The 24,119-nt window shown below is 43.2% G+C and overlaps 3 protein-coding genes across 6 annotated transcripts in view; all 3 read right to left on the reverse strand.

The window, feature by feature from the left end:
* Positions 1-522: 522 nt before the first annotated feature.
* tut1 (terminal uridylyl transferase 1, U6 snRNA-specific) lies at positions 523-6,417 on the reverse strand. Its single transcript, XM_074663057.1, has 10 exons — positions 6,169-6,417; positions 5,635-5,825; positions 5,304-5,501; positions 5,048-5,162; positions 4,817-4,944; positions 4,460-4,686; positions 4,257-4,366; positions 2,598-2,720; positions 2,151-2,243; positions 523-2,023 (listed from the first exon to the last, which is right to left on the reverse strand). The coding sequence occupies exons 1-10, from the start codon at positions 6,242-6,244 to the stop codon at positions 891-893; spliced, it is 2,394 nt and encodes a 797-aa protein (XP_074519158.1). The 5' UTR covers positions 6,245-6,417; the 3' UTR covers positions 523-890.
* Positions 6,418-7,148: 731 nt separating this feature from the next.
* On the reverse strand, positions 7,149-17,207 carry mki67 (marker of proliferation Ki-67). 2 transcript variants are annotated; one of them, XM_074663055.1, is made up of 17 exons: positions 17,025-17,207; positions 16,331-16,433; positions 15,865-15,946; positions 15,547-15,662; positions 15,313-15,382; positions 15,133-15,199; positions 14,344-14,997; positions 14,018-14,244; positions 13,394-13,925; positions 13,094-13,212; positions 12,748-12,925; positions 12,508-12,651; positions 11,361-12,409; positions 11,213-11,252; positions 11,022-11,105; positions 9,629-10,759; positions 7,149-9,159 (listed from the first exon to the last, which is right to left on the reverse strand). In XM_074663055.1, the coding sequence occupies exons 2-17, from the start codon at positions 16,417-16,419 to the stop codon at positions 7,415-7,417; spliced, it is 6,327 nt and encodes a 2,108-aa protein (XP_074519156.1). In that variant the 5' UTR covers positions 16,420-16,433; positions 17,025-17,207; the 3' UTR covers positions 7,149-7,414. The 2 variants fall into 2 exon arrangements, with proteins under 2 accessions (XP_074519156.1, XP_074519155.1); XM_074663054.1 differs by having other exon boundaries at positions 9,629-10,762.
* A 1,660-nt stretch (positions 17,208-18,867) lies between these two features.
* Positions 18,868-24,119, reverse strand: part of raraa (retinoic acid receptor, alpha a) — a 167,151-nt gene continuing 161,899 nt past the window's right edge. For all 3 annotated transcript variants that reach the window (XM_074663060.1, XM_074663059.1, XM_074663058.1), the window contains 5 exons: positions 22,964-23,124; positions 22,693-22,869; positions 22,367-22,571; positions 21,493-21,651; positions 18,868-21,366 (listed from right to left, as the gene is read on the reverse strand). In XM_074663060.1, coding sequence (XP_074519161.1) covers positions 21,170-21,366; positions 21,493-21,651; positions 22,367-22,571; positions 22,693-22,869; positions 22,964-23,124 — 899 coding nt within the window. In that variant the 3' untranslated portion in view covers positions 18,868-21,169. The remainder of the gene's footprint in view (positions 21,367-21,492; positions 21,652-22,366; positions 22,572-22,692; positions 22,870-22,963; positions 23,125-24,119) is intronic.

A 24,119-nucleotide genomic window follows, 5' to 3' on the forward strand; every position in this document is an offset into this window, starting at 1 on the left:
AATATGATGTGTTTGGTGTTATAGGGTCAAAGGCCCATGAAGTAGATTGATTCTGCGGGACCTAAAGTTCAATTAATCCTTGTCCATCCATGTGTCAGATCAACATGTGAGTTTACAGCCTCACAGACGTTTATTATCAACCGTACCTTACTAACTCCACAGCTCCTGCTAACCTGTTGGCCGTCTGTTTTTCCTTTTAAAACTGAGATGAATGATGTTAATCAGCACACAGAGCTCTGTGCATCCCTCAGCTCCTGCCAGTCCTGCAGTAATAAAGCAGTCTGCCTGCCTCAGTAATTACTCTCATCCGTCTCAGCTGTATGAAAGAAAGCGCAGCTAGATAAAAGCTCCACTTCTTCGGAACGACCCTCAAGTTCAAACCACATCCCTGCAACTATGATCCACTGTTTATGAAAAATGATTGAGGCGGATGCTGAAAGGCAAAGATAATTAAAAGGCAGAGTTAATGTGTATTTAGAGCCATGCTTATCACAACCTTAGGACAAAGAAAGGTTTTACAAAGATATATTTATTCATTTGAAGAAGCTTTAGATGCGGACAACGAGCATTCTTACAATGAATGTCTATTCAGTGCTTCATCACAGTACGGCTCTCTTTTAAACAGAAAATAGTAAAACCAGGAAACTTCTCAAACAGAAGAGGAGGCTTCTTCAGGAACAACATACGTAAAACTAACTGAAACACAAACATACAGTAAACATAAAATACCACACATCTCATTTTCTCTAAGAGCCACTTTTAGAAATAGAACACATGGTGCCTGGTTGATATTTTTTCATCTTACTTAAAATAAAGAGCATTACTGGAAGCTTTGATTCAAAAGTAGAAAACCAAAAGTTTTCAGGAGACATGTGAAAATATGTCCCTGTTTAAGTACTTGCTGCTTGTTTCTCCAGCAGTGTTTCCACCATCTTTGGTAGGAAAGCTTCCAGGAAGTGAAAGAAGTCCTGAAAAGTTCCCGTCTTGTCGCTGGTTGGCTCAAACTTGAGCACTGCTTTAGTGCTTTCAGTCCCTCCCACCATCTGGGGCTGAACCTTGAACTCCAGGGGCTCCTTCAGCTCCGGCTCTTTCTCACTGATGTGAGCCGTGACCTGACACTCCAGCTCCACACAGCTGCCCTCTGGCCTCGAGTCAGTGTCTTTGATCAGCTCCCGTCTCACCTTCCTCCTGCCAGCCCACACGACGTGCTTCAGCACACAGGTCCAGTGAGGGGGCTCAGGGCGGCCCCTTTTTGTTAGTCTTGGTTTTTTGCCTTGAGGTGACACTGAAGCGTCACTGCTGGAGGACAGCGGCCTCTTTGCGCCGACCACAGCAGTGCTCAGATGGTCAGCTTCACTGTGGGACTCTGTGCTATCACAGCTGTTCAATGATGTGTTCAGGGAAGTTGTGGAGGTTTCCATCTCCTCAGCAGAACCAACAACTGAATCCTCTCCAAAGACACCGTCTGTGGGAGAAAGGTGACACCCAAGAACCGTTTGAAAGACTCCTTCCACCGCAGAGCAAACCTTCTGAAACCACAGGAGCCTGAACCCATCGCCTGCCGTGTGCAGCTGACTGCGCAGCACCTCAGGGAGTGTCGCTGATTTGAATGGGATGCTGATGCTCAGCTGGTCCGACTTGCTATGTGCTTCATCTCCGTGGGGGGTGAATAAGCGCACCAGACCCCAGGACTTGCCTTTGGTGGATTTGCGCTGGTACTGCAGGCAGTGGCAGTACTTGTCAGCCTCCTGACACTCCCTCTGGAAGCTGCGCTGGGAGCGCTCGCTCAGGTTTCCTGCGACATTGTGGGTGAGTTCAAAAGGGTCCAAGAGGTTAACCGGGCCCAGTCTGGGACCATGCTGTGGGGTCTTGGAGGTCTTTTCCTCTTGCATGGCCTCCTCTTCCTCTTTCTTCTGGCTGAGGAAATCTGTGATTGGGAGTGCACGGCCCTCCCTGAGGGATATGACGCTGCTGGCAAAATCAAACTTTGCATAGAAGGAGAAGAAGCCAGCGAGGAGGGAACCTGGACACAGAAAATACACACAGAGAGACAGGTAAGGTCTATGGTGGAAAGACTAAAAGAGAACCTGTTAAGAATCAGTGATGATAGATTTTAATCAAATCAGATGACAGTTTAAGATCTCACTTACAGAGGTCTTGTGTGTTCTTGCTGGGTGGCACACTGATGGGCTGAGTGGGGAAGGTGCAGTTCCATCCTTCGATCACACACTCTTCCTCCTCACCTGCAGAGAAGTCACATGGTTAAATTAAACATAGAGGGGTAAAAATGTTTAAAAAATTGATAAATATGAAGATGAACACAACAAATTCACTGGCCTTTACTTCTCCTTTGCAGAGTAATCTAATTAATCCATCATGTGACATTAACCTTAACCTACTTGACAAAACCCTCCTTGAAGAGTAAAATCTTCACATCACTAAAACAGAGTGCTCCTTAAAAATCAGGACAAGTTTTCTGCTGCTTAAAATTCAGATCTAAGATTTACCCAACCTCTCAAACAAGTCCTCTACAGAAAGTCTGACTCTCTCCCTTTCAAAGCGTAACAACTAAAGTAAGACCTGTTGGTCGTACTCACAGGCCATGTCTCTGAGCTGGTCCACGGTAGGCAGGACGGCTGGCTCACAGTTTTGCAGGTAGAAGACGACCAGCAGAGTCAGAGCGTAGTTATTCAGCAGAGGGCCGGCACCACCAGGATTACCTAAACGTTGCAAGGAGTCATTCACTCAGGAAAGTGATGATTCAATGACTTCAAGCATTTCTTCTTCCCCTTTCGCTGATCATTCTCCCCCTAAGGTTGCATCATATCTCCAAACTCCTCTTTGAATTGAAAATATGGATCCTAATAGTTCTGCCAGATTGTTCAGACGTTCAGGGCCATATCTTTGCTTTTGTATTTGAAACACTGGATGCTGGAAAATTACTTTTTTTCTGTCAGGTAGGTAGCTGTGTGGCTTTAATGAGGCTTCCAATGTGTTATTGTTTCTTTCCCGAGTTCCCCGAAACCAGCCTCACAGCGCAGCAGAGTCCATGAGGAGACTTTATTTCATGAAACCATTAAGTGAAAACAAAATCAACCTGTTCTTGTGATAAGTCATGTTCACTTGGACACTTGGTGATACCTTTTCTGACTCCTGATCGATCAGAGGCTGTGTGAAGAGATACACTGGTTGTGTAACTCAGGGTCAATTTCAACCCAATGATGGCACTACTTCTTCATCAGTTTCAGTATTTTAATTTTTTGTAAGATTTGACTTTTATTTTCTACAGGAACACCTGAACTCACTTTGATATCCTACACAGCAGACTTACTGATCCCATCAGGCTGTGGTGATCAGTCAGCACGGTGTCTTCATAAAGGCCAACATGACAAACAGCCTAGAATATTACAACCTGGATGAAGCTTTTGGAAAAAGTGCAGACGGATCCAGATAAAACACACCTGATCCAAATCTAAAGACCGGTTGAAAAATTGAATAATCCTCAACACAAATTAAGGCCATTACTGGTGTCGACTGCAGCCCAATAATTACCAGACTTACTCAATTTTTTCTGTCTCACTCTCACGTTGCCTTTTTCTCTCTACAAAGACTCTTATTAAATGATTCCTGCCACCAGTCTGTGGCAGCCTGTGCACTGTTCTTTGCTGTGGTCTGCTGCCATCAGACTGTTTAACAACTCGGGAAGCCCCAGACTGTCCCAACACTGAGCAGCCCCCCCTCTGGACACAACACTGCACCGGAAGTCACCAATGTCACTTGATAATAAACACCTGTAACTTCTGCCTGTTACACATATATCCTAATTCATACACATATTTAATATTTTTTAGACATATATTTTTATTAATATTATTGTTAATATGTTAATTTGTATTTTCTGCTCCAGTTTATTACATGTAACTTTTGTTACATGTTACATCTGTACAGTTTGCTCTGATTATTACAGTTTTTTTTCTATACAGTTGTTAGCAAAGTTAGCTTTGTGCTTGTACTGTGCACTGTATTTCACTGCACTGCTCTTCTACTTCTCACTTGCTGTTTGCTGCAACAAAATAATAGTGCAAATGTACATTGGTGCAATTTTTCCAACTGGTCTTAAAATGTTGATCAAGTGTTTACATGCAGTTGGTGGAGCTCTACTGCCATCTGCTGACTAAGGAAGGAAATCACCACCTCTTTACCGAGGCAAAATTCCAGTTTGACACTTGATGCCTTTGCACGTCATTTGGACTCACCAGCTAGCTGCTTCTGCTTGGCCCAGTACCTGATGGTGTACACCAGAGGCCTCAATCTGTCCTCCCTCCCCGAGCACAGCTGGAGGAAACGGGTGTTCCTCACTGCTAGTCTGGCAAGAGATAAAGAAACCAATGCACTGATTCTGTTAATGATTCAAGATGAAACTACTCCTCCACATGTCTGACACTGCACCTCTACCTACCTGTTGTTGATTGTGATATCTCCTTGCAGGTTCAGCTTGCGGTGATGGAACTTGACAACAGGGAGACGAGCGCTGCTGACCACGTGGACTTTGTGCACACTGGGGACGCAGCGTTTGAGGATGGCCGCCACAAGTTCCAGAATCTCTGCTGAAGACGCAGTGGAGAGGTCGATATCAGAGAGGATGGAGTCCTCAGAGCGGCCGTCATCTGACATCCCCTCACCGGCCTGAATGAAGGATCAGAAGGATGAAGATGAATTAGTCAACATAGCCAGATCTTCAAATATTGCACTCCAGTTGATCCAAAACCTTTTTTAATCATAATATACACTGAAAGGGTATTGAAAACCTTTGTACCTGTTCTGTGGTAGACTTGGCACGGGCCTGGAACACCTTGGTGTTTTCCAAGTCCAGAAACAGGTCCAAGTCACAATTATGGATGCCAAAAGTGTTGACAGATGAACCAAAAGCTTGAATCTGGCTGTCTGCAACCGAATCCAGAACACACAGAGTGAGAAAGTTGATGTACAATGAAACACCATAATCAGTCTGTTTGATGAGATGTGTGCTTTTTTTTACTCTGCACACCTGGGAAGAACTCCACGAAAACCTCCTGCAGGAGTTGAACCACCAGGCTTCGGGCCTTCTTCTCATTTTCTCCCAGTTGAAACTGCTGCACAACGTGCTGCATCTGGGAATCCACCTGGAGAGGACAAAGAGCAAACCCTTAGTGTTTTACTTTATTAGTGTTTCTATCATTTTTGATAATACTCTACATAGTGAGAACCAAGTTTGTAATCAAATATATAAGTGACCACTGATGCCTGAAGAGCAGGAAACTTACAGACTCCTGCTGACACAGCTGAGGTTTCAGACGGTCAAACACTTGTTGTGGATCTTTTGCCTTCTTGTCGATTAATTTAAACTCTTTCTGTTCCCGAGGTTTGACCCGCAGCTTCAAGCCTTTCATCCGATGTTCAACACAGGACAGAGCTGACTCAACGCCATCAGTCTCACTGAACTGCACAATAGCAAACACACCCTGAGAGGGCAGATGAAAATACCACAGTCAGATCACATTTATGTCATCAATATTAATGTGACCAGAAGCTGCAACTAAGAGCTCTGGAATGAAGTCAATTTTGTTAGAAATGGTTCTTTAACATGTGACGGACCTTGTCTTTATCCATGATAACATTTGAGAGTGGCCCAAACTGCTCAAAGTATTCAGCGATGTCAGTCTGGGAGATTTCAGGCTTGATGCCACTGACAAACACACTGTGCTCCATCTGGGTCTTCCTTGTAGCTCGTACAGTGCTTAACGTTACGTGTTTCTTCCCTTTGATGTGCTGATCCAAGCTTGGCACTGGGAAAAAAATAAATACAGTGACACTGCTTCAGATGAACAGTTAAAAAAAGGTATGGGCATAAGATTTCAATAAAGAAATATCCACTAATGCCTGATACTGTGGTAATTTATTGAATACAATGAAAACATACCATTCTTTAAGTGTAGCACTGATTTACTTAAATAAAGTATTATTTTTACCTCCTGTCGGGAGTAGGTCTATATTATTTCTGTTTGATAGTACTGTATGGAAATGCATGGAAAAAATCTTAAAGGGAAAACATGGGAGGCCGGAAAATAGAGACTTAAGTTAAAAGTTTTAATAACTCACGAGCAGCTAATGCTAGCTCACGATACTTACTGTTTGGTAAGTTGACATTACACAGAGTGCAGTGAAACCCCCTCGGCGTCGTTTTAATGTCACTGTTACCTTCCATGATGACGAATAGGAGGATAAATTAAGATAAAAAAAGTAAAGTCTTCTGTCAACTAGAGCAGCGGCCGCTTTAGCACGCGCCCCTCAAATCTCCCTCCAACGGACAACCTGCGTTTATAAGGTGTACGACTCCCAAATGTGTCCGGGTGAATGTCTTGTTTCAAGCAGGAGTTCCGGTGCTGTGCCGAGAAGCGCACCTCGTGGAGAGAAGCACAATGAATTTGGTGTTGCAAAAAATTGCATTGACTCGTAACATTATCTTTCTGACACAGAATTTTTTGGCATAACATTTTTTATTAATTCTGAATATTATCAGGTAAATATTAATTAATACTTTGGATTGTTAAAACTTTATTACAAGTTTCAAAAGCCTGAAACTGGCCTGCTCATTCTTCAGTCAGACACATCTTTATTTACCGTGTAACAGCCTTTGTATCTGAATACTAGGTGGATGCACAATTTAGCGGCTAAAAACAAATCCATACCCTTCATATTTTTTTCCTATCAAAAACAGTTACCAGCTAATGACTGCCAGGAAAACATTTTGTCAGGAATTTTTGAAAGTATGTCTTTGGAGTTTACTCATTCAATTGGAAAATGATCATTGAAAGCATAAAATATACATTGAAATGCCTCTAAAAATGGTTATTCTGCCATCAAATTAACATTAAAATGAAATCATTCATCACAATTAAAATCATAATTTTAATCACTGAACCCTAGCACCCACTTATCTTGTTTTGTTCAAACCCTTAACTAAAGCATTATACGTGCTGTGAAAAGATCAATTCAACTGCCAATAACGCTCCAACCAGTATGTGGTTTTCTTTCACCTTTATCTCAGTCAAGACTATTTCACATACTTTACATAAAAGTAGAAATAAGTGAAGAATAAAACAAAGTCAGACAAATGTTTCATCGTACAAAAAATTTAATAACCACTTTTTTAAACCATAAAAATATCCAGGAAGCATAGAAGTAACAAATAACATACAACTTGTCTCAACTCAAATGTTTAAAACAAGATTCCCTGCAGAAATTAATAAAAGCAGTGCTTCATTTTCAGTTGATGAACCTATGCTCTCTAAAATGCCACATAAAGAAATATCTGAGGAGTACAAAATGATAAAAAAGAAAAAAGAAGTATTCAGGTTAAGACATATACATGTTTTCACTTCTTTGCTGTTCTTCCTCTGCGGGGTTTTGGCTGTGCCTCAGCTTCGTCAGGTGTTACATCAGCAACCTTTGCTCCTCGCCTGGCCCTCTTGACAGGCAGAGCTTTAACATCTGTTTCTGAGAGATCCTCCTCTTCAGGTTTGTTTTCCTCTTTTGACTCAGTTTTGTCTTCAGCATCAACTGGCTCTGCAAGTTTTGACTTCCTCCCACGTCCCACCTTTACAGGTGTTTCTTTTGGAAACTCGATGACTTGAGGCTCTGGTTTCCATCTTACAGATCTTTTGGACACCTTAGAGTCTTCCTCAGCAGACTGGCTTGAATCTTCTGCAGGGGTGTCCTCCTTGGCATCTTCTGTTGTGGGCTTTGCTGCTGCTCGTCTCCCCCTTTTGGCCACAGAAGTTGTTGCAGGCTCTGGGATCACAACTGTGGGTTCTGCGTTTGTCTCCTCTTGAGGGACAGCTGCTCCTCGCCTGCCTCTCTTGGATGGAGTGGCCTGTGAAACCTCAGTTTTTGCTGTTTTCTGTGCCTTTCCTCTGCTTGGTTTTACAGCTGGGGCCTCAGGCTCCTCAGCTTCAGGTGCCTCCTTGGGTTTTTCCTCTGGTATCACCGCAGCCACTTCAGCCTCTTGGGTTACTTGTTTTCCTCTCCTTCCACGTTTTGGTTTGTCTGTTGCGCTGACAGAAGAGACCTCTTGGATCTCAGCAGACTCCACAGGAGCTGGCGTCTCAACATCTTGTTTAGGTTTACGACCTCTCCTGGGTTTTGCAGCAGCTGCAGACAGCTCAATCACTGTGACCGGTTCCTCAACAACTTGAGCTTCCACCTCGACTGGAATAACCGTTTCCTCAGGCTGGACTTCTGTTTGTTCTTCCCGGTTCGGCTCTGCTCTCCTGGTTCTCCTCACTTTGGTCGCCGGCTCCTGACATTCAGGAGTCTCAGCTGGAGCTGACATTTCTGTTTCATTATTTTCTTTTTGCTGTCTGGCATTTCTGCCCCTCTTAGCCCGAGCTGGAGGCTGAGCTGGCTGTTTGGTCTCAACAGTGGCGACTGTGTCTTCTGCCTCTTCGTTTTGTTTAACTGTATCAGCTCTGACCTTCCTCCCTCTTTTGGGTTTTTCAACGGTAGGTTCAGACTTTTGAGGTTCAGCCTCAGCTGTCTGCTGCTCATCACAGGGAACTTCGTTTTTGGTCGGCTCTGGTTGCTCAACCAGTGCTCGTTTAGTTCTTCTCCCTCTTACAGGCTTCATTACAGCTTCCTCTGTGGGTGGTGCTGAATCCTTTTCCTCTTGGAGAGTGTCTGTTGGAGAAGTGGGCTCAGACACAGACTCTGAAGAAACCTCTGTCACCTCAGGTATCATTTCCACAGATTTCTCCGGAAGCTCCTCAGGTTGCTCTTCAGGGGTGCTTTCTTGTGATTTTGCATTTCTGCCTCTTGTTTTTTGACGACTGACAGCCGGTGCAGCAGCTTCAACTTTTCTTCCCCTTCGTCCTCTGACCGGAGCAACGACGACGGGATCTTCAGGTTGTTCTGTCGCTTCTTGGGTTTGCTCGACTTTAGACTCAACGGTTTTTGCCTTTCTGCCTCGAGCAGGTTTCTTTTGGACGACAGCTGCTTCAGTTACAGTGTCTTTGATGGCTTCTGCTTCCATTTCAGGAACACTCTCAGAAACAGCTTCCACAGCGTCTGATGACTTGGATTCACCCTCTTCACTGAGCACCACCTCCAGCTGCTCACTGACTTCTTCAATGCAAAGAGAAACAGAGGAAAGGGCACGTTTTTAAACAAGAATTGGACAAGCATTTTAACATCAATAACTTTATCTGAAACACAATAATTACAGACCACTGCAGAATAACTGCTGCATGTGGGCTGAAATGAACATCAGCACTAACAGTTTAGCCCCTGTGTTAGCCTTTAGCTCGGGCAGTATCATTTGCCCATTTAACTTTCTTCTTCCCTTTTTCTGTCTGACAGTTAGGCAATATGCATTTTAACATGGATTAACCAGAAGAAAAAGAAAATTATGCACCATGGCTAACTTCCAGGGAGGAAAACTTAAATGCAACATGGAACTTTATCAAGCACAAGGTCAATGACTGAATTGTGCATTTGAGTTTTTCTCTCTGGAAGTTGGCCATGGTGCAGTTGTTTCCTTTTTTCTTCTCGTAAACATAAAGAAGTTGGTATGAAAGTGGAAAACACAACATACCTTCGGCCACTTCAGTCTTTGAGACATCATCAGGAGTGGGATCATCATCTTTCTTCTCTGGTTCAGCTTGTTTAGCTCTTCGTCCTCTCTTTGGTTTCGCCACAGCCAGCTCCACAGGTGCTGCCTCCTGGTCTTCTTCAGGAGCAGGACTCTGTTCACACTGTGGCACGATTTCAGCCTGGTTGGCGACCTCGGGAACATTTTCAGGTACATCAGCGGCCTTTCTAGCATTTCGTCCTCTTTTCGGTTTAACAGCCACTTCAGAAGACGGTGGCTCACTTTTCTCTTCCACAAGCTGCACAACTGTGCTTTCTGCAGCCTTTGTATTTCTGCCTCTTGTTGTTTGTCTCACAGCAGGAGCTTCAGGAGCTTCAGTTTTCTTCCCTCGTCTTCCTCTGACAGGAGCAGGGACGGTAGGCTCTTCAGTTTGCTCTGGAGTTTCCTGTTTGTCCTCGGCTGCTTTGGCTTCCACAGTTTTGGCTCTTCTGCCTCGAGCAGGTTTCTTCAGAACAGGGGCCTCTGAAACGCTGCAGGTTGCTTCTTCCACTTCAGGCAAACTCTCGGTTTCAGGTGCTTGTGGTTCGGGCTCAGGATCAGGGGATGTTGTTTCGATTTCAGTGACAACGCAAGTTTCTTCTCCCACTTCAGGTGACCTCTCTGTTACAGTGGCTTGAGATCCAGGATCTTCAGCAGTAGTTTCCATCTCTGTGATGCTGCACGTTGCCTCTTCCACATCAGGTACACCCTTACTCACAGGTGCTTGTGGTTCAGATTCTTCCGTGGTTGCTTCAGTTTCAGTGGCACTGCAGGTTGCTTCTTTCTCTTCAGGTAAGCTCTCTGTTTCTGGGGCTTGAGGTTCAGGATCTTCTGTGGTTGCTTTGGTTTCAGCGGCGATGCAGGCAGCTTCTTCCGCTTCAGATAAGCTCTCTGGGGCTTCAGCTGTTTCCATCTCTACAGCCTCGAGGTCTGGTTGTTCTTCAGGCTGAATCTCATCAACTGCATCCACTGTGGGTTGTTCTTCTGACTGACTCTCTTCTGCAGCTGCGTCAGAAACAGTTCCTGTGGCTTCTGTTTCATCTTTAGCATTTTCATTCAGGGCCTGCTGTGAGGGCTCTTCGAGAAGAGCCTCTTCTTCTTGGGGAATACAGAAAACAAATCAGATCACTGAGTTTGACAGCAGAATAAAGATCCTACTCTAGAACAAAACCTTATGGAGTTTAGTTATTTCTATTTAAGTAACACTTCTCATCCAAAAAACTTTTCTGTGACAGAATCAATTAGTGCTATTTCCAGAAATCCTCCATCTCCTTTTAGTAGGTACTTGTACAAGGAAAACCTTGAATAATTTGAGCAATTGACTTTACAACCACACAAAGCATTAAAGAAAAAGTACCTTTCTCCATCCCAACTAGGGGAACGTCATCGATCGCATCAGTGGGTGAATCTTTCTGCATCTCTTCTGGAGAAAACTCGAGTTCTTAACAAGACAGAAGAGAAGATGTTCCTATTTTAGTGCACAACAAGTTTTAATGAATCATTCAACCAACATAAAGTGAAGAAACACAATAACTATAGCCAACAAACCTTTTGCAACTTCTGTGCAAACAGGAGGCTGATCTTCAACCTGTAAATAAAGCAAAAAAAAAAGTGAAGTTAATGAGTGCTAACCTTTTTTAAGAGCCTGAAATAATAATGTTGCAAATAAAGAAATGAAATGATGCTCTATTTTTACCTGCTCTGTGTCCTGATCGTCTGCAGGCTCACAGACAGTGTCTTCCACTGGTGCACTCACTCTTGGTGTCTCCATGAGTCTTTGGATACCGAAGCTCTCCCTCACTGCTTCACTCTTCTCTTTTGGAGTCTTCATGATCCTCTTGATACCTGTGAGGCAGACCGGTGGGGAGCTCTTCACCTTTGGAGTTTTCATTTCTGAGACGTTTTCAGATTCTTGCATGTCTATGGGTGTCTCTGTGAGCTCTCCAACCACATCCTGACCAGCATCACCAGCCTCTGGAGCTTCAGGAGTTTCCAGAAGTTTTACTTTGAGGTCTTCAAGAGGTTTGGCCTCCTGCTGTGGGGTCTGCATCATACTCTTGACTCCAGACAAGCACTCCAGCTGTTCAAGCTTCTGCTTTGGTGTCTTTAGAAGATTCCCTCGGATGTCCTCGACAGCTTCAGCCTTCTGTCTTGGAGTCTTCATGATCCTCTTGACTCCGCTGAGGCACTCTTGCTCTTCGGGTTTCTGCTTTGGAGTCTTCAGAATCTTCCCCCTCAAATCCTCGATGGGTTCGTTCTTCTGTCTCGGAGTCTTCATGATCCTCTTGACTCCACTGAGGCACTCTTGTTCCTCAGGTTTCTGCTTAGGAGTCTTCAGAATTTTCCCCCTCAGATCCTCGATGGGTTCGTTCTTCTGTTTTGGGGTCTTCATGATCCTCTTCACCCCGGTGAGGCACTCTTGTTGCTCCAGCTTCTGTTTGGGGGTTTTCAGGAGTCTTCCTCTCAGGTCCTCGATGGGTTCAGATTTCTGCTTCGGTGTCTTCATGACTCTTTTCACTCCGGTGAGGCAGTCTGGTAGTTCTGGCTTCTGTTTGGGAGTTAAGACAGACATGCTCTTGGTGTCTGTGCACTCTTGTTCTGTGGAGTCATCGGTCTCTATGGCAGGTACACCACTGTTGAAGCTAGGTTCTTCGTCCCCATCCAGGAGACGTTTCACTGCCTCGCTGTTGTACTGTCTGTCTTTGACCGAGGATGAAACACTGAGTGGAGAGACCATCATTTCACCTGGAAAGAAAAGATGACACATTTTATCAATTGATGGTTCAATGACAAACCAGTGATCATGTAAGAAGAGGTTTGCTAGCTTCAGTTTTAGTTTGTACCTGGCTCCTCTGGTGTGTTCAGCACAGATGGTTCGATCAGAGGAGTTTCAAGACCTCCCTTTGGCGTCTTCATGGCGCTGCTTTCACCAATCACAGATCTCCTCTTTCTCTCATTTACAGGTGTTTTAAACATCTCAGAAACTCCTATAACACAGAAAACAAAGGAGTCCCTTTTTAAATTCAAAAATCCTCACCAATGATGAGTGCTGCTGGTTTTGGTAATTAAAAAAGCATGATTACCGGTCAAGTCCTCGTCCATTTTCATGTTCTTTTTCAGGACAGCGGTGTTGGTGACCACTCGTGGAGCAGCTCCAGTTGGTTGAACCAGCTTTTGTTTCTGAGCTCTGCTCACTACGATGGTGACGGGGGAACATGCATGTCCAGTGCTGAAATATCCAGGGAGAGCTTTGGCAGGAGTCTGGGGGTAAAATATAAAACCAACAAATTTCAAATTTTGAAGTGTATTTTGATGTGGGAATAGGAGAACGAAGGCCCTTGTATTTCAGGGTAGGTCAACAAATAAAAAGTAAGAAAAAAAAGGAGCAGATATTTGAATGTTTCGCACAGTTACATTTAATGTTTTTACCTGAGGTTTGGTCACAGCTTCCCTTTTCTTTCTTTTCATGACAACTGTTTTCTTGGTTGGAGCCACAACTTGGGTCTTGGCTTTTCCAAATTTCACAATGTCTGCAAAGGAGCTTTTGGCTGAAATGGGAGAGAAAGAAACAATGAACTGAGTAATAAAATAATAAAAGTAGTGAACAAAAAAATCGCTGAATTCTTTTAAGCTAAAAGATCTGACTAGACATCTTGACTTTATTCTGACTTATTGCTGCTCGTCTGATATAAAGATCAGCATTATAAAGTATTTTTCGGTCAGACATACCTTTCAGGGATGCCCGTGAAATTCCACTTCTTCTGGCCATAAGTTTAACAGCACTCTTAGTCAACTTCGGAGTCTTCCGTATGATGCTCTTCCTCTTTGCAGATAGTTTTGGAGTTGCGTTAGTGACAGCGTCGTCTGCAATTGGTGACGGTGTGCTGATGCGTGACACTGAGAAGCGGCCCTGCACTGAAGGGGTTTGTTTGGCGCTCTTAGGAGTTTCTATTTTATCAGCAGAAGGAGACTTGGATTTTGGAGTTTTGTTGGCAGGAGTGGCAGCTTGAGGAGATGGAGTTTTAGATTTCAGGGACTTCTTTGCAGGAGTTTGTGCTTTTGGGGAAGCAGGTTTGGATTTTGGAGAGGCCTTCGCTGGAGTTGCTGCTTTTGGAGACGGAGATTTGGACTTGGGTGACTTCTTTGCCGGTGTAGGAGTCTTGGGAGATGCGCTCTTTGGAGTTGTTGACTTTTTAGGTGATGGAGTTTTCATTTTTGCACTCTGGACTTTTGGGCTTTCTGGTTGCTCTTGTTCAGCCTCCTAAAGAAAAACAAGATCGACTGAAAATAAATTCTGCGATAAAGAACAACAGTGAAGTCTCTGCTTGAGTCAGAATCCTTGATGAGTCTTACCGTTAGCAAGCCAATGACTGATGCTCGCCGTAGAAGAGACTGTTTAGGCTTCAAAAGGCCCAAGCTTCTTCGTGGAGCTGCTCCTTTGCGTAGTGGAGAGTCTGGAGGAAGCCTTTTGTCGAATAACTCAGGACTCAGGTGACCTCCAAAAGACACACGTTTCCTCTTCATCTGTGACTTTGGCAGGTCGGCTGGAAGTTCTCCACTTTTGCGTTTTTTGGAGTTCTCTTTAAATGATCATTGAATGGAGAAAATTAACTCATGAGAAATCATCTAAAAAATGCTCAAGAAAGTACTGATTTACTGTTCAGAGTAATAACCAGTACCTTTTATTTCTGTCCTCGAGTTTCTTGGTGAGGCCTTTGGAGTGCCATCTGCTTTAGGCGAAGCTGCTGCAGGTTTTACTGGTGTCCCCTCCTTGCTCCTTCTTCTTGCAGGTGACTTGGGGGAACCTGAACAGATCTGCTCAACAACCTCGCCCGCTGTGAACCTCTGGGGAGGAGTACGGATTCTCTTCTGAGGTGATGTCATTTCAGACTGGGCAGAGTTTTCAGCCTGAGGTCCAGGTGTTGATTTTGGGGTCAGGGAGGATCTCCTCTGCTTCTTGACCGACTTGGGGGTCCCACCGGTTTTATTTTCTGCCTCCACTTTGACCCCATCAGCTGCTGGAGGAACTTGAGCTTCATTCTTAGAGGGAGCGCTATTCTCTCCTGTGGAAATGGCAGGTTTTCCATCACTTTTTCGGAATGAAGCTGGTTTGGGGGTGCAGAACCTCGAGACAGGTGTTTGGGGAACACTGGCTGAAGATTTCCGAGGGGTTTTGACATCCAGGGACTTCTTGATCATTTGATACAAGTCGTTGAAAGGCGAGGCGGTCTTGCTTTGCTGCTGGCTATCATCCAACTTGGATTCTGCCTCCAAAGTTTTCTCCATGGACTTCTGGATGTTGTCATGGTTTGTTCCATCTTTGAGATGAGGATCTACAGAGGAGAAAAAGAGAAAAAAATAATTCAACATTTTATTCATCAAATGTAGACTTGGGAAAACACTATTTACTGTGCGGTATCACCTTTGAAAACAGCTCACTGAGAAAAACTGCTGTCTCATAGTCTCACCTGTGGACACCTCAGAGTTCCTCTTATCTCCTTTCTCAAAGTCTCCCACTTGCTGGTCTTGAAGAACCTAACCAAAAGACATATTCTTCATTACATTTATAAAGCAATCAAATCTAGTGGACTGTGGGTCAATTCAAAATACCAGGATGGTGGGAATGATATGATGAATAAGTAAATTACTTTGAGGGTCTCAGATTTTCCACCAGTGCAAGAGCGCTTCTTTGGTGTTGGTGCAGGCGGGTACTCAAACCTAGGATATTTTTTTAAAAAAAGAAGATGGCAAAGATTTCACAAAAACTTTCTGTTTGCATTCCACCTCAAACATGACATTAAAAATTGAAATTCAGATGAAATAGTTTCTATTTTGGAGGATAAAAATGAAATTTCAGAAATGCTTTTTTCCCCCACACTGACCTGAAAGAACGATCAATAATGGTTATCACATCTCCATGTTTCAAACGCTCAGACTGCTGCAATGCTTCTCCATTTACACGAGTTGGATTCACTGTGCTCAGATTTGTCAGTATGATCTGAAAAAAGACAAATGATTCAAAATACAATTTAGATAGCTCAAAAGCAGGATGCAATAACAGCTGGAACCATATTATAAAATGGTCTCATGGCTGTGAAATTTTTATGGAATTATACATTGATGTTTGGAATTAAAGGGCTTTGATTTTATGGAATCAATGATTCCTTATGAGATCTTAAAACTTCTTAAGTTTGAATTACCTCTTTGTTCTCGTTAAAGTCAATTCTGCAGTGCTCCTTGGAGACTTCAGGGAGCTGAATACGAATGTCACAATCAGGCTTCCTGTAGATCAAACAAATGTCAACAAGTGTGTCCACATGCAATACAGATCAAAATTTTCAAATCTAGGAAGAGCTGCATGAAGGGAGAGCTTGGGCTTGAGCGCCATGAGTCAGTTGTGATTGGTGTTTGTACAGGAGTAGACATGCTTTTAAAAACTCTGACGTCACCACGAGATGTCCCGCCCCCAATTCAAATGAACTTTTATGGCAGCTTCAAAACCTGGGACATGTCCTCACAACTTAACGTGCGTTAGTGTGTATATTAAATGTCATTTGTCGATGGTGTTAAAAAAAAACTGGCTGAATAACTAGAAAACAGAAATAAATGTATTTGTCCTGAAAAAGTGTCATTGCAAACATTTAAATTAAACTTAATTGAGCCCACCTTCCAAATAAGCATGATGCAGTGAGAGGAAACTCTGTCCCATCCGCTCCACTCCTCTTTATCACGACTATTTTCCCATGTAAAGGCATTTTAATATCGTTACCTGGAACATTTGAGAAAGCAAGTGTCAAAATTCAAGGGAGACATGACATTGTAAGAACAAACCTGAGATTAAAACTGATGAGGTGACCAAAGACGTGAATTCAAATTACTGACAAAGCCAAATAATTTATGAAAATACGGAACCTCAAATGCAAAAACGAACTTCAGTTAAAGCACTGAACAAAATTGTTAAAGCGTTTCGCAGTTGTAAACACGCACGTGACCGAGCCAAATGCTGTTAACAGTTTAAATTACTAATTGACACCCTAACTAATAACTATTGTGCAGTGGGTTCGTGTTGGATAATGTCAGCGTAAGTTAACAAAAAGTCGTCCTTAGATCTCAGTCACCTCGTTTACCCTGTCGACAGTTTGACGACAGCCCACGTGCAATTGGGTTGCGATTATGATCTTATAATGGTAACAGACGCAAAATAACTGGCTTTTACAGAAATGCTACACTAAAACAAGGATCAAACGTTTTACTGTGAAATATGTCAGAAGTTGAGAAAGCTCGGCTCGTTCACCGTGTTTGGTAATGACGGCGACACGAAAAAGAAAGATATTCAAAGGCGCTGCAGCGTTGTCCTTACCTGAAAATCCCTTCAAAGATTCGTCAGCTTTTGGCAATCCATAAACTTCAGCCGGAACGTGGCGACGACAGCTTTTACACTAGTATCACATCAGACTACAAGTACCACCAACATAATCTTGTACATCGATGGCCGGCTTAACGGAAGCTATCTACACACCAACTGATGAAGTCTGTCGTGGGTTTAGCCTTAGTATCACTCCGCTGTAGTTTTCACACACACAATTCAGAGACTAACGAAAGAATTTGCTTATTTTTCATTACATAACACATGTTTTTCTGAGGGTCCTGTTTTCATTTTAGATTGTTTATTTTAATATTCAAATAACCTTAAAATATCTTCCTCGTGTGGGGACTATTTTGTTTATACTCCTCGCGGAAGAATCTTTCGTGAGTGAGTAGGAGCTGATTTGAAAATGTTTGAAATTCCGCGCGAAGGATTTTGATTGGTTGAAACTTTGCAGCCTCCGATTAGAGGCGTGGTCTGCGTCGGATTCCACACGAAGCCAAATCAGTCATCAATGGCTTCATCAAAGTCACGTTTGTCACTGCCTGTGTCCATCGCTGCTTAATCTAAGTACGTTCAGAATGTAATAAGGTTTTTGGTTACGGAATATGTCACATATAGCCACAATAAATTCAATCTGATTTTAACATTTCCCTTTAAATAGACATTTAACATTTTGATTTAAGTAAAGATTGACCTTATCTGTTTGCGCCAAACCTTTATTGGATTATTTTGAAGATTAATTACCTTTTTTCTAAAACGTCTTTGTCATACAAAGCTGTAAAGTAGCTCTTATGCTTGCATTTCATATTCTGGCTGTATTTTAATCCTGTTTTAACTGTTCCCATTTATTGCCTTGAGTTTTACTGGCTTGCTTTAATGACTTACAAATTGTTCTCTTCATTTTAAAGGTTTCTGTCAAGATTCTTTTAATATTTTGTATGAAAACACCGAAATATCCTGCTGTGGAAATAAGCCATAGACTTGCCTTGCATACATCAAGAGGGCCATTGAGAATGCATGTACAGTCATCATCAGACATGATTTAATCCCACAATGAGTCTGGTTTTATATGATATATTATATCAATCACTTGAGACATCTGAAAGTTGTGCATTGCAATAAAAAAAGTCATTCAGATTTTGCTGCTATTCAATGTATCTGTTGGATCATGGTGTTATCTTGTCTTGGCACAACCTCAATTTAAAGAGGAATTTCACAAAACATATTAAAAGAGAGGTGCACTTAAGGTTATTAATGGTAGAGCTGAGACTCATCCAGTCATTTTTAATCCTAGACCATGGCTATCTGTGGTATTCAAAGTTAATGTTCAAAGCAATTCCCTGCAACAATTCAGTTTCTCAGTTTTATCACCTGCCTGTGTTGTTACTTGCAATTTAGCTGGAACAAGTAGCATTATCAGATAATGGAAACTGCTCAAGCTTACATAATTTTGTCAACCATTTCTGTAGTGTGTACATAACACAATTACAGGGTCTGTTAGAATTAGGCATCATATCCTGAGGTCAGACTAGAGCAGGTGGCTACATAAAGCCTAAGAAGTTATTTGTGAATGTTTATGCCAGTGCGAATAAACTAATTTTTGAAGAGGAAGAATATGGAATTTCTCTATTTAGTCCCAAGTATGTATGTGCTTAATATAAAAAAGTAAAAGCCTTTGTAGGAAATCTGATGGATATTTAGTTTTTCCAAAGATTGTATAAAATAAACTAATGGCTCCTCTTCAGCATAATGTTAAAAAATATCCCTGTAAGAAAAAGAGCAAAGAATGACACGTGAGCAACACAAACACATTTCATAATTATTAAATGTTGGTTTTATTTTTGATCTTTTTTTGTTGTTTTCTTTTTTTTCCAAAGTCGCTTGATAATCTTGACAAAAAATTGCAACATATTCCATACTTCTCAAACTGACGCTGTGTCTGTTGCTATTCCAGATTAGCTGTGGAGGGAAAAGTTGTGCGCTGTTCTGGACAGGTGAAGTCCTACTGTAAAAATGATGAAAAGCAGCTTTGACCGTACAAATAAAAATGAACACATGAAGAACGACGCAGAGAGACTCCACACTGGCATCCTATGTTGTAACGTTTTTGCAGGGGGGCAGGGGGGCAGGGTCGAGGTCTCTCTTGCACAAGTCCTGGTCTGCCAGGTTTAAAAAAAAAAATGAAGTGATTGGAGAAAAAAATCAGGGGCTCAGTAGCAGAATTGTGTGTGTTTGTGCATCCGTGTCAGGAGGGGTAAGGAGGTGCAGCACATAACAATACAAAGAACAGGCCAAGCACACAAAATGATTCCTTCCTGAGACATTGGCGTGTGTACAGTAACGATGGTTTCTGATGACGTGTGTTAGCGGTGAAGGCGTTTTGGCGTAAAAGTGAGTCACAGGGTGTGAGGTTTGCTCTGGAGTCAGCAAAAAAGTCACATACTTGTTTCTACCACAGGTTTCCGGGGATCTGTGAGGGTTTGGTTGACCAACATCACATTTGGGACCTTCACTTGTCTGGCTACCGACGAAGCACGGAGGTCTCTACATTCTAGTCCTTTCTCGTCCAGTACAGATCATTAATCCATTCAGAGATGACAGAATCTCTCGTGTTTAATACAGTGCGTATGTACACCTTTCTTCACATTTTAACTCTTTAAAACTGAGCTTTTTCCGCTCACTTGACACCTGGCATCCAGCTCACCATTATTACCATCTCTTTCTGCTACATGGCCAAAAAAAGCTATGCCCCGACTGGAGTGCTACTTTGTTATCTACTGTTTTAAAAAACAGGTTTTTAAAAGTGAACAGAGAAAGGGGGGAAAGTTGAAATTGTTTGTGACAGCCACATCCTGAACAGCCAGTGATTGGTTAAGGGTCTGTCCAGTATTTAGTAGGACACAAAACATGAAAGACCTTCCTTCAGTAAAATGTGCTCAAAATGTCTTTGCTTGCATCACAAACCTATAAACAAAACACATAAAAGGTATTCTTAAAAAAAATAATAATCAGGTGAAGCCTAAAACTCTTCATAGTTTTAAAGAAATGAATACAGCTTATATACACAAACTCAAAGGCTACTTAAAATACACCTTAATAATGAATCTTCATTAATTTGATTTCTTGAAAGGACCTGTGACCATATCATACAACCAAGTTCATACAATCATTTTTTTCCATTCTCTTGGAAGCAAAAAAAAAAAAAGAAAAGAAAAAGGAAAACAAATCCAACCTGGAATAGTCGGTGATATTCATTGCGACTTGTTTTCTGTGCACATTTGTGTGTGTGTGTTTGTGTGTGTTTGCATGTGAAGACTGGAGAGAAACATCTTTTGCGTTCATGTTAATTAGAATAATGTACAAATGTGATAAAACTGAAACGTCTCTCTCAATACTCTCAATGTGTATGAAAAGATTGAAACAGTGAAGGAGTACAACAAGTTCTAATCTCAGAAAACACGTCCTCGTGTCGGCCTGTCGTTCCCCTCCGGACGTGTCATTCACAATAGTTCCTTAACTTTTTCTATATATATTTATATATCTTTTGTACGAAATCTGTTTGTTTTTTTTTAAGTTGGAAAAAGAGAAAAGACCCGCAGTCTGTGAGGAGGGGGGTCTTTCTTTTCAAGTCCCAAGCTTGCAGTCTGCCTCAGAGATCAACAAAAAAGTGTCTGGTGTTTGTCAAGTCCGTCTGCACGCGTTTGTCCTTGTTCATACATCCATCTCACGGTGCTCCACCCGCTCTCGCTTCCATTCAAATCTGGTCTCCGTTGCATCCAGGTTTGTTTCCATGAGTTTTGTTTTTTTGTTTTTTTTTGGAGAAGAGGGGAGGAGCAGTGGAGGAAAGGAGGAGGAGGAGGAGTCATCAGCAGTGTTTTCCGTGTGGTCTCTCAAAGGTCCCCCCTGTCCTGCCCCGGCCGGCCTCGCCTCCCCTCACATCAGGGCAGAGCTCCAGAGTGAGGAGAAGCAGATCAGGAGGTGGGGTGTGTGTCGTAGGAGAGGAGGAGGAGGAGGAGGCCTCTTTCCTATGTTTAGAAGTCACGTTCAAGCCCCCTAGCTCCTTCCACTACTTCTCTGAACGTCAAAGAAGGAGGCAGAGAGCATCGTGAGGAAAATTAAAATAGAGGCCGTTGCGTCTACGGCGATTGTGTGGCTGGACTGCTTTGGGCGGAGCTGGGGGACAGGCTGGGGCTACAGCTGCCGGGAGGTGCGCCGCTGGGCCTACCACCTGCAGCCCCGCTTTCCAGACCCTCTGAGTTCTCCAGCATCTCCTGGATGAGAGGTGGCATTGAGCCGGGGATCTCCATCTTCAGCGTGATGACACGCTCCGCTCCTGCAGACGGGAATGAGTAAAAACAAGGTCAATTAAAGCAGCATGAGGTCTTCTGATCTGATATGAAACCAGTTATTTTGTCAGTGAGCAGAGTGGCTGTAATGAAAAGCAAAATGAAGGCCTGACCTTTAGCGCTAATGCTTCTCAGATCTGTGATTTTCATGAGCATCTTGGGGAACATGTGCGGTTTGTGAGGCCTCCTCCTCCGTACGTAAATCTTCAGAGCTTCCAAGAGAGGCTCCTGCAGGACATCCACTTTCTCTGCCTGTTCCAAGTCCTGACGATCTGTGGGGACAAGGCAAGTTTAGAAATGATGCATCAATCACCGCACTTGGCCACTAGATGGTGCTATATGAGAGAGAATAACAGTCTGCTGCTGGTCCATCCATGGACAGAGAGTCTAGGTCAGAGCTACAGTTGAATGTTATGGCTGTATGTGTTGGGGCTCACCATTGACAGGGGCCCAGAAAGGCCCCTTATAAAATTATAATAGGGGCCCAGTAATGATACTTTCATGGGGCCCAGAATCCCTGCAGTCTCCTCACTTTAAGATTCACACAGCTCTAAACTCTCCTTATAGAAGAGGATGCTACGTTAGAGCATGTTGGAGACAAACGTTAGACAGCAAAATCACGGCTGAACCACAGAATGAATCAACTTTCTGACCAGTGCAGAAATCTCATGACCTGTCATGTTAACACATTTAAAAAAACAGATAAGGCTCTGAAAAACTGAAACTGAACTAAAGGAGAGAGGGGTGGATTTTTTTATGAGTTTCTGATGTAAGGCACAAGAGGAGGACTTGATTTGACTTAAACAGAGATATATTAGAGATCACAGGAGAAGTTACAAGTCTGGAGAACAACAGGAGAATGAATTAAATTATGTTGTTTTCCTTTAAAGTTAAGTTATGTGACAAAATCATGTGCTGGTGTGACCAACAAAGAGTTGGTCGCACTAGTGCTTCAAGTGGAAGAGTTAGTGCAGAGCCCTGCTATACCTCCACACAGCAAACAGATGGCGCTGAGGAGCCCTGTCTCTGCATCGTCCATCTCCAGAGGGAGGAGCTGGTTGGCGAAGGCGAAAACCAGGTCTGTGAGGGGGCCAAAGCCAGCGTTGTGCATCTGAGTCCTGTTTAATGTGAGTCCATCTGAGAAGGTCATGGTGTCCTGCTCTGGCGTGTAGCGCGTACAGATCCTGAGTATCTGGAGACAGTGGAGTAGACAGAGGTTATTCAGGGTGTGACAGGGTGAGGACACATCTTAACTTCTTCAGGAAAGAGCGTGTTTGGAGGTTTATGGATTAGAAACTGCAGATTATTCTCACCAGGATGTCTAGACAGGCAGCTTTGAGCAGAGTGATCTGGTCGGCGATGGTGAGCGTTGTGAAGCCGGGCAGCTGCTTTGCAAACTCCACCGTTTTAATGATGCACTTGGTGGAGAGTTCACTGAACTTGTCCCACAGATCCACATCCAAAGATACCCGTCGTTCTGAGCTGTTAGTCTGGAGGAGAAAGAAGGGGGGAGATTTGAGATATTTTCAAACTAATTCAGATGCAGCAGCTTTGTGTTAGGTCACAAATGGTGGTGGTGCTGACCGTAGTGTATTTGCCCAGCTGGCAGAGCGAGGGGAAAGTTTCCTGGTGTGCCTTGCGAACCCTGTCAATCATCTGCTCCGTGTCAGGACTCAGCACGTAACTCTCCGTGCACTCCTGCTTCTTCTCATCCTTTTTCTTCTTGTTCCGGTCGTTCCTCACCGCTGCAGGGAGGAAAAAGGAGAGGCGCAAAGAGGATTAGTATGTGTGACAGAAACTTTTGGATTAAGTAACAAACTTCAGCTCCTGGCAGGCTTAACGTCTGAGCTTTCATTACTTTAAATTAAGCAGTTCAGACCGTATTTCAGCTTCACTGAGAAACTTCTACATAATTGATGAAGTTATTACATTTTTTGGACTGAAAAATCAAATTTCTGTAGCCAATTTATTCTGTGCAAACAGCTTGAAGTGTTGCAACTTTCAGACCTATAAATCCCGTACAAACACAACCACAAGGTAAACTGGGATCAAGATCAAAGGCTAAGTCCACAGCAGGAGAGGATGCTCCTTCGGCAGCAAACAGCAGCTGCAGCATCACTTCTCTTATCTTTAGCTATAAGATAAATGTAGTGAGACAGCTCTATCCGAGGAGGGAGGGGGGAAAAACCTTGAAATAATCCAATGCGTTTCCCTCTGGGCGATCAGGCTCAGAATAGTGTGCTCACCCCAAATGACAAAAAACACTAGGCGGGGTGTTTAGCATTGGAATCCCATTACAGGCTTCATCCATTTCTCCAGGCCCATCCAGACCGAGGAGCAGTTTAGCTATGACTGGATGTGTGTGCCTGTGTGTGTGTGTGTGTGTGTGTGCGTGTGTGTGAATGTGTGCGTGTGTGAGTGTGTGTTGAGGGTGGGGGTGGATTGGGTGAGACGTGGTGCCAGTTGATAAATAGTGCTGGTGGATGGAGCTATCCATAAGGCTGACAAATTGCCACAGCTTTCATTAGAGGTCCCGGCTAATCTAATAACATAATATGACAAATATCCTGCCTCTAATGGTTTTAAAAGGGCTCGGCTGCTGAGCCCGTAGCAGGAAAAAAACACCTTCCAGCGTTCTCTCTCTTTCGTTCCAGTATCTCCCTCTCTCTCTCTTTGTGGGTTACACAACACACTCTCTTTTTCTCATCCCCTCATTTCACACCATCCCTCCCCCCTTTCC

The sequence above is a fragment of the Halichoeres trimaculatus genome, unplaced genomic scaffold, assembly GCF_033239565.1.
Source record: "Halichoeres trimaculatus isolate MK-OKI-2021-1 unplaced genomic scaffold, fHalTri1.1 fHalTri1_scaffold_23, whole genome shotgun sequence".
NCBI classification, from domain to species: Eukaryota; Metazoa; Chordata; class Actinopteri; order Labriformes; family Labridae; genus Halichoeres; species Halichoeres trimaculatus.